At 38.2% G+C, this 10,208-nt stretch overlaps 1 protein-coding gene across 1 annotated transcript; it reads left to right on the top strand.

Moving 5' to 3' along the window:
• Positions 1 to 3,941: 3,941 nt before the first annotated feature.
• On the top strand, positions 3,942 to 10,006 carry scrt2 (scratch family zinc finger 2). The gene is made up of 2 exons (XM_079826415.1): positions 3,942 to 4,675; positions 7,893 to 10,006. Exons 1-2 carry the CDS (start codon positions 4,525 to 4,527, stop codon positions 8,675 to 8,677), a joined length of 936 nt encoding a protein of 311 aa, XP_079682541.1. The 5' UTR covers positions 3,942 to 4,524; the 3' UTR covers positions 8,678 to 10,006.
• The last annotated feature ends 202 nt before the right edge of the window (positions 10,007 to 10,208 follow it).

Genomic DNA, 10,208 nt, shown 5'->3' with positions numbered 1-10,208 from the left:
ACCTGTTGCTTTGCACTGAAACCCAAGAGTCGGTCAGTTTCAACCAGTCCGAGCAAGATGATGGACATTTGATGCTGTCCAAGGACTCAGGCTTTAAGTGCTCTACAAATCAAAAAATAAATAAAAATGAAAATCAATATTACATGCCTTTGTTGACCAGATGCAGCCAAGAGCAGAAACTTTCTAAACTGTGTTAGTACTGACAGAGAATAAAGAACGAGAGATAAAGGGCAAGGTAGAGAGAGGGAAAAAAAGAGCAATAGAGGTAGAAAGAGGGAACTTGAATCTTGAGAGAGAAAGAAGGAGGGTAATTATGTGGAAATGAGCATTCTCCCAGCATGCTTCTCTCCCTCAGCGATGCAGACAGGAGCCATTTGTCATCTGGCCCAAAATGGCATCTCTGGAGCCTGTTTTAGAGACTGAGGGATTGAGGGACTCGTACTTTCTCTAATACCCTGACAGTCCTGGACTTATATACTCTTTCTCTTTATCTTCGTATCTCTCGGCCCCAGAGAGGCTCTACTATCCACACGACTGAGTGCAACAGAGAGGATGTGATGTGATTAGAGGGAGAGGGCTTCCACAGGTGTCATTTCTACTTCACCAGTGACCTCTCCTTCATACAAAGACAAATTATTTCTGCCAACACTTTCATGTTCGGTATTTCAGAATATTTGACTTCAATGTTCAGTAACAGCAAGCATACTGTTTTTCAGCAATTAGTCACGGTAGAAGAAGCCATTCTTATTGACACAAATAAAAATAAGAGGCTCTTGCATTACGTCTTTCCATTAAAAATGTTTTCACTGTTTTGAAGACTGAATGTTAATTCATCTCAAATTAAATGTGGTGTCTAACCTGACACCTGAAGCAAGTTAACATGACAATAGTAAAGAGTGAACTGTCTCTGGTTATATATTTAGTCAATACTAAGATGATAAAGATTGAGAGGTTACAATATGGATGGCGATAAAACAGCAGAGAAAGCATTAAAAGCAAAATCAGCCATCATAGTTTTGCGTCTACGCTTTACATTTTATGTTTAAGATGATGAAAGACCAACGAAAGAGCTTTCAGAGAGTCCTGATCTCTTACTGCTCAACGGGAAAAATGATTGCAACAGTATGAGCGGAAAGGAAATCTAGAAATTCCGATCCAGTTTATCATTGAGAAGCATTCAAAGGAACCATGCTGTTTTACGAATTACAAAGTCACAAAACGATGAGAGAAGGCAGGATGTAAAGAATGAACATGAGAGGGAGAGATGCAGTAATGAGGAGGAGGAAAGAGAAGGAGAGCATCTCCCACCGTGGGTTTTGTGTTTCTCCTTTGAGCAAGGCAAGAAGAACCTTCCGGATAAATGAAACCACAGCGGAGGCAAACGAGAATCAGACACCTGCGATCAGAGAAACAGGAAGCATTCCAGAAAGAGTGATGGAGAAAGAAACAGGGATAGAGCGAGATAAAGAGAGTGATGGAGTGAGAGAGAGAGAGAGAGAGAGAGAGAGAGAGAGAGAGAGAGAGAGAGAGAGAGAGAGAGAGAGAGAGAGAGAGAGAGAGAGAGAGAGAAAGTAGCCTCATCTGAGGATGAGATAGATGGAGATACTGAGTAAATCCCCCCCAAACAATAATCACTGGATGAAACCCAAAGCCTTTCATAGCACGCAGCAGGCAGACCTGATCTGGCCCTCTGGCCCGCAGGCGCTGGACGTGGGGGGGTGGGGGAACCGCCTGTCCTGGGGCATTGACCAGATGCTCAAATGAAAGATTGGGTTTTTTTCTCATTGTGTGAATGGGGTTGGGGGGTCATAAGCACAACCTGTAACATTTCACTTGTTGATAATTTCAGTGATTTTGCCAGATTATTAAGATTAATGCAAATGAATGATAATGCAAATTTAAATATTTTGAAAGTATACAGATAAATCCAAAAATATGTAAATAAATCAGATAATATTAATATTAAATATTAATAATATATATATATATAGATATATATATACATAAAAAGTAAATTAATAATTAAAATACTATAAATAATATTATAATAATACTGATAATACATATAAAGATAAAATGGAAAAATTAATTAACAGTTATACTTTTTTATTTTCAAAACTGTTTAAATTATTTTTTAATATTATATTAATATTAATATTATATTATTTAATATTAATATTTTATTTATTTTTTATTTATTGACCTATTAATGTAATGAACAGCTGCAATACATTTAAATACATAACGTTTATACAGAATGAAACAGTAAAAGTAAATATATACAAATAAACTAGTCAATAATATCATATATATATATATATATATATATATATATATATATATATATATATATATATATATATATATATATATATATATATATATATATATATATATATATATATATATATATATATATATATATATATATATATATATATATATATATATATATATATATTTTACACACACATAAAAATTAAATTAACAATTTATGTTTATAGATCAACATTAATTATATTATTATAATAAAATAATTAACAATTATACTGTTCCATTTCAAAATAGTTTACATTATTTTTAAATCTTATATTATTATTTCATATTTATATTTTAAATGTTTTTTTCTTGAACTATTAATGTCAACAGCTACAATACAATCCATATTTATACATGCATAATGCACATGCATATACAAACATTTTTTTTTATAAATAATATACTGAAACAATATCCTAAAACGATCGTAAAGCTATATCGAACATATGTGTGTATAATACTTATTTTAGACAACTGCTCAGAGAGAGATAAAGGGAGAGCGAGTGTGGCGTGTGGTGTATTCAGACACTTCATTAAGTGAATGGGGGGCCGGTTTGAGAGACTCCCACTTGCTTTACATGCAAGCACAAAGACATAAAGAATAAAGGGTTCAGCATGCAGGCAGATGCCGACATCATCCTGTCCCATGAAGCTCCATTTATAGTAACTGTGGCCTGCACTTGTTATCATTGTGCAAACTGATAATGTGTGTGTGTGTGTGTGTGTGTGTGTGTGTGTGTGTGTGTGTGTGTGTGTGTGTGTGTGTGTGTGTGTGTGTGTGTGTGTGTGTGTGTGTGTGTGTGTGTGTGTGTGTGTGTGTGTGTGTGTGTGTGTGTGTGTGTGTGTGTGTGACAACCTGTACTGGAGAATTGCTTCAAAATTGCACTGATTCATGAAATTTTGTGTTTCTCCACATAACAATTAACATTGTTATTGGCTGTTCCAGAATATGTTAAATCAGTGTTGTTATTGTTTTTGGTAATTGAAGCTGAAATAAAATATAAATATTAGATATTAAAAACTTAAACAAAGATTTAAAATGTCGCCTTGATAACTAGTTAAAACGAAAATTACCAAAACTAATACTGAAAAAGATAACTAAAGCTATATAGAAATATTACAAAACAAAAATGATAAAAGCACATAAAATTACTAAATCCTAAACTAAAATTGAAAAAAAGAAATAAATACTATAATAGTATATAAATAATACTAAAATAACACTGAATTTATTGCATCATAATGATGCTCGCAACGATGATGCTCATGGGTTTGAATCCTAGAAAACACACAAATGTACTGATACGCTGCCAGATGCATAAATGTAAATGCACAGGAAGTGTATGGATTCTAGTTGACATTGCAGATTTATAGAGGAAAGCGAAGCGAATACAGCTTGCCAGCATTTGATGTAACTGTCAGTGGAACAGACGGGACACGAGACGCAGAACGGAACCGAACAGAATGTACGCTGGTTGTTGTATCAACTCACTTTCAGATTGTGAGACATTTCAGGCCTTTCCTTCTCTTTTTCTCTCTCTCTCGCTCCCACAGAATGGGGGTGTGCAAGGAGGGGCGGGAGCATATCAGAGGGGGGTCTGTCTGTCTGCGTGTGTGAAGGCACAGACGGTTCAGTAGTAATGTGATGTGTGTCCCGAGGGATGTTTGATGGATTAATGCTGAGCAGCTCCATTGCGATGTACCACCTGATCTCACTCCCACCGTCTGCCTCTATAAAACCTGCCTGACTGCTGATCTCAGCTAGTCTCACAGTCTCTCCTCTCTCTGTCTGTCTGTCTCTCTTTCTTCCTCTCTCTCTCTCTTTCTCTCTCTCTCCTCTGTCTCTTCCTCCTCTCAGCCGCCTCCGCTGCAGGCCAGGAGCTATCCAGTGCTGAACAAGTGAATTTTTTCTTTTTTTTTCAGCAGCGTAAGCGGGTGTGTGTGTGTACAGTAGCAGGCACACACACACACACACACAGTATTGTACCCTCAGACATCTTTCTCCTCCTGCGTGCTCTTCATTTTTCCTTTATCTACAGTCACCGTTTTTTTTTTTTTAGTTTCTGGGACGTGGATCTTCTTTTTTTATGGGACGGATTTAATTTGGGACGATTTTCTCCAGGGTTCTTTTTTGTGTGCGAGTCCGTCTGCGGCCGATGTGAAGGATTTCTGGTGCGTCTGTGCGCGTGCGACCGTGTGTGAACCATGCCTCGCTCATTTCTTGTGAAGAAAATTAAACTGGATGATTTTTCCTCATCTCCCGTGTCAACGTCTAATCATCATCACCACCACCATCATCTCGATGACTCCTTTACACGCTCTCGCTCAAACCTGGGCGTCCGGCTCTGTGAAAATGGTGAGTATGGTGCCTAAATATATTGTTTACATACAGATACAGTAGCTTTACTTTATGTGCTTGATGTTCCACCATGTTCCCAAATGGTTAGCCTACAAAAAATATCAGCAAGGCATAATTCAGATTTGACGCTGTGTTTTGAACATTGTACGTAGTCCAACAGATGTTACATAAATCTTCCCATTCTGACGCGAACTAATCCGTAAAACCCTCCATCCTTTCACCCCCAACCCCGTCCTCCATTGTGCCCCCCCAGACTTTGTTTTTGTTTTTTTGACTCATGCCGACACAAATCAGGTCACGCAGCGCGATCAGCTTATGCGAATAAAGCCGTACGAAAGTGTACGGACAGGCGCTTGATACCAGTTTGTTGTGTTTAGCTCATGCTAACGCTAACACACTGCTTTGTGGGGCTGATGTGTTTGTCCTGATTCTGCCCTTGAGTTTCGGTCCAAACCCTCCCCCCTACCAACAGCACTCTCTCTTTCTCGCTCTCCTCCCCCATCCTTCTTTTCTGCTTCATCTCACTATTTCTCTCTTTCACTCTCCTGCTTCCGGAATCTAAGTGGTGGAGGGGGAGGTAGGGTTTCAGCCATCATTGACGCCACTGGAGACATCCGAGTACTGTACTGTACAGCTCGAAGGACAACGAGGAAGATGAAAAGAAAGAGAAGCTTGAGGCAGTGCAGACTTTTGTCACATGATGCAGCAGCACGCACACGCACAATAGGGCAAATAGCATCACGCACCGAGTAAGCCCAGCATCCCTGAGCGGACATGATGGGACAGGCTGAGCTAAACTGAGCTATTCTACAGAGACTAAGGGAGTCCAGAGAACTCTGTGTCCTCACAGACAGATTTCGGTAGCAGATGTGTGGCTCTCTCTGCCCTGCTGTGGTGTTTCTCGCAGATAAGCAAGATAAGACATGGGGGATATCTTCCCACCTGTTATAAAAAACAAAACACAACAGACTGTTTATCTGTTTTTGGGTCATTGTACGATTATTTGAACTTTTACACTGTGCTGCTCCACTTAAAATTAGATTTATGATTTTATAATATTGTTTTGTATGGCATTGTATGGCATTGTATTCATCATTTTATGAACAATAATAATTTTTCCCTTTTCCCTTCCCGTTTTGTATAATAATTCACAAACAGTCGCTGTAATTATTGTAGAAGACATTTTTCTTCGTTCTTCATCTTGAAGGTCGAGCATCAAGACTTCTAAAACAAAGGGCAAACAACTCCAGCCTTTCTGTCAGTCAGAGGACTAACCCTAAAAAATATTCCACATTAAAATGTTTGTAACTACAAGCATTGTTGCTTCTGCAAAATCATAATGAAATTAATTATAATTATATTATTAACAATAATACTAAATAATGGATAGTTTCTTACATTATCAATTACAATTACAATTATCAATCACACTATTCATTAATTCTATCTAGTAGTTTTATTATTTTTAAATTCAAACTTGCTTCAGAAAAATCATTAAAAAAATTTTTTAATAGCAATCTTATATTATTTAATTCATTTTATTGATCGTATTTTTATATTACAGTTATATTCATGCTATTTATTCAACCGTGTAAGTTTTCAGAATCTTTTTCTTTCTTTATTTCATGGGTAATACCACGGTTTTAGTTTGGTTGGGGAACAATATGCTCATATATATATATATAGCCTGATAACCTCTGAGCCATCTTTTGTGGACAATACAGTTATATCCCCAATAACATCCTCTCTCTACTGATCCTGTTGGGTTTTTTTTACTGGCTAGTTCCATCATTATTGCATCGCTTTCTTTAATCTCACTGTATAACTAGCCTGAACCGATACTGCACTGCATTAAATGCCTTTTGGGTTTCCCTTTTAGCAAGCAAATTGAATTAGAAACATTTTGTCGAAGACATGGCACCTTGGAAGGTGTATTATGTCGGTGAAATTCCAATGGCAATAAACGCGTCTGAGCCCCACGGCTGCCAGAAATCCTTTTAGCGGCTCCTGAATGACCCTCACGATGCATTAAGACTCGCTCCTCGCGGTCAGAGGGCTCCATAATCAGTTTAGAGAAGTTAGGAGGGAGTTTATTTGTTTCAGAAGATAAAGAGGTAATAAGATGTCCTGTATTAAGGAATATATTTTCATATTTGTTACATACTTCAATGTTTTGAAGGGGGTTTTGAAATCTGAGAAAGAGTTTTGGTTCTCTTCTAACAGAAGCGAAAGAGCTTTGTAAAGTCCCGATTTCCTTAAAATGGTTTTTAAGGACCATTCATAACATCAACCTCCACTTACTTCCACTTTTAAAAGATTATGTTGTGCATAATAGACAAATAAACACCAAACTCTACAGGAGCCCTCGGCTAATCTTATCAAAGAAAAAGAGAGTCTGAGTGGCTTCTTCATCTCAAGGAGAGAATGAGAGACACTTATGCTTCCACCACAGTTAACCTGCTTAATTAGCTATTAACCATGTTAAAACCCTCTGGGTCTCGCTCACATATACACACACACTTACATGAATGAGGTATGAAGAAGCCCTCTAACAGGAACTATGGAAGCCTGTTTCAATCGTGTGATATAAAGTCATACTGCGAGATATGAAGAAATAAAAAAAGCTATAAAAAAAATATGAATAGATAAATCAATTAAAAAGTAATTACCTTTTTTTCTTTTATCTTAGGCAAAAACAGACTTCCATATAGCATAGCAGAAAATATAGTCCAATTGGTTTCCAGTATTATTTTACCATATAAACTAAAGACTTGCAGCTTAATGTATTTGTTATTTGTGTGCAAAAAGATATGATGTGGGGTGTTTTAAGAAATTCTCATTTAAACAGGTGTTTACATTCTTAGAAATAAAGGTTCCAAAAGGGCGTTTTCTGCAATCCCCAAATAGCCATTTTTTCTTCACGTGAAGAACATATTAATAATATAAAGGAACTTTGTTCCTCTATAAAGGACATTTTGTGGAATGGAAATGGTTTATAGATGTTAAACCACTGATGCCAATAAAGAACCGTTATTTTTTAAGAGGGTATTGTCATTGCACTTGTTTTACTTCTACTCTGTTGTGTCTGACAGCACACTTTACATTGTGTCTGTAGTGTATAGTCACATTCTCGTGTCTTTAATTGCTGGAGTTCAGAGAAGAAGTGAAAGGTCAATGAGTTAATAATCAGTTCATGTTCTCTGTCCTGCTGCAGGCTACATCCAAGATTACATCAGCTCTTCTGAGTACACAGAGGAGAAGCAGGCCGACATGAAACTGAGCTCGGATCCGCTGTACTCCCCCGTCAGCAGCGGAGGTGGGGAGTACTGCCAACCGGACCTGGAGCACCCGGACAGCCCTCAGTCTGGCCTCACGGCCCGCGGATACTTCAGCAGCGAGAGCGAATCTCTCAGCGAGGGCTACACCATGGATGCGTTCTTCATATCTGACGGCCGTTCGAGGAGGAAGGGCGAAGTCGTGGAAACAAGAAAAGATGACACAGAGGAGAAAGAAGTGGCCGGGACGAACAACGGAGGTCCGCGACACACCTGCAACGAGTGTGGAAAGACCTACGCCACTTCATCCAACCTGAGCAGACACAAGCAGACCCACCGCAGCCTCGACAGCAAGATGGCGCGCAAGTGCCCCACCTGCGACAAGGTTTACGTGTCCATGCCGGCCCTGGCCATGCACATCCTCACTCATGACCTCAAGCACAAATGTCACGTGTGTAGTAAAGCCTTCAGCCGGCCCTGGCTGCTGCAGGGGCACATGCGATCGCATACGGGAGAAAAACCCTTCGCCTGCGCCCACTGCGGGAAAGCCTTCGCCGACCGATCCAACCTACGAGCGCACATGCAGACACATTCGGCCTTCAAACACTACAGCTGCAAGCGCTGCAATAAGACCTTCGCGCTGAAGTCCTACCTGAACAAGCACTACGAGTCCGCCTGCTTCAGAGGCTCCGGAGACGAGGACGAGTCTGGCTCCGAGAATTAACAAAAGAGAAAAGATGAAGATGAGTTAACGCACTCGAAAACCCCTCACAGACTCCCCTTCACAGACCCACTATCCCTTTTTTAGAAAGCAATATTTTCACCAAGAAAAAAACCAAACCAACCCAATAATAAGAAGACAATAATGAATAGATGCTGGATTTTTTTTCTTTGGTAAAAAAAAAAAAAGACCCTCTCGTATAGACACCTACAATTATGAGGCCTGGCATGCAAATTTTTATGAACATAATACTATTAATAACGATAGTAATAATATTTAGATTACTGATGTTTTATAGCAAATCCTAAAAAAAGACATAAAAAAAGGACAGCAACAGGTTTGTGCTTTTTGAGAAATGAAAATCAATTTGTATTTTTATGCTGCTCTTTTATTTTGAATTCTTTTGCAACTGCCAACATAAACTTTTTATGAAAATGTGAATAATGACAGTATTTGCAAAAAAGAAAAAAAAAGATTGTAGACCTCTGAAAAGGTGAAAACTTTTGTTACACTTTTGGTATTTTATTTATAATTGTTATTTTTATATTCAACGTTTCCTGCAGTTACATGGTTTCATTATTTATTTGTTTATTTATTTATTTATTTGTGCCAATCATGTCCTGTAACGGTTCGAGCAGAGCGACCATCACTACGTGTTTTACCATATGGAGGAAACAGCACTCAAGACTAAACATTTCAATGCTCACCAAACATTCAAAACACCCATAATACGGACGACAGGGACTTTCAACGACTACTTTTGCAGATCTCTGCTCGCTCTGCTGGGCTTCCTCACTCTAAACAGACTGCATGTGCTCCAGATGCCTGGGGCTTCGCCCCTTGTCTTCCTGCTCCATGATTACCTCACCCAGAGGCAGGTATGACCTCTAACCTCTGCTCTGTCCAAGCTCTCAGCATCCATCATACAAACCTCATTTCTACCATTCCAGTATTATTGTTGAGTACTTATGTATTTATTTATGCACTATTTTCATTTCCCTATTTATTTAATGTGTATTTATTTATTTATGTATCTATCTATTTATTTATTTATTTGGTTGATTATTCTCTGTGTTATTGGATACTGAACTGCCGTTGACCTTTTAAGATGCTGCTCTTTAATGAAAATCTTTATATGCATGATTCAGCTGTAGAGGGATTTTAATTTTTTTTCGAAAGGGACGGTATGCAGTGTTTAAAAGCAGATGAATTCAGGTGATGATGCTTTGTTTAATGGGCAATAATTCTTCTTAGGTACAGCAACTTGTATAATCACAGCTGTCCTGTTAGCAGTCAATATAGGGCAATAAACAGAAATCTCCTTAATATCTCAAAGGTCATATCTCATTTCGTCGTTTCTAGAACACCATTTCCTGCTGAGACCATTCAGAGTGTCTATGTCTATGGTGTGTTTGTGTGACTCCACCCACATTTGTGACATCACAATTCATCTCATTGCTCAAATGCCAAACAATTTAGTATTCCAGAAACGTCTTTTACATCTAAACACCAATAAAAACAAAGCAAATTCAAA

The sequence above is a fragment of the Gobio gobio genome (genome assembly GCF_949357685.1).
Source record: "Gobio gobio genome assembly, chromosome: 10".
Lineage (NCBI taxonomy): Eukaryota > Metazoa > Chordata > Actinopteri > Cypriniformes > Gobionidae > Gobio > Gobio gobio.
This window is presented reverse-complemented; position numbering and strand designations above follow the sequence as displayed.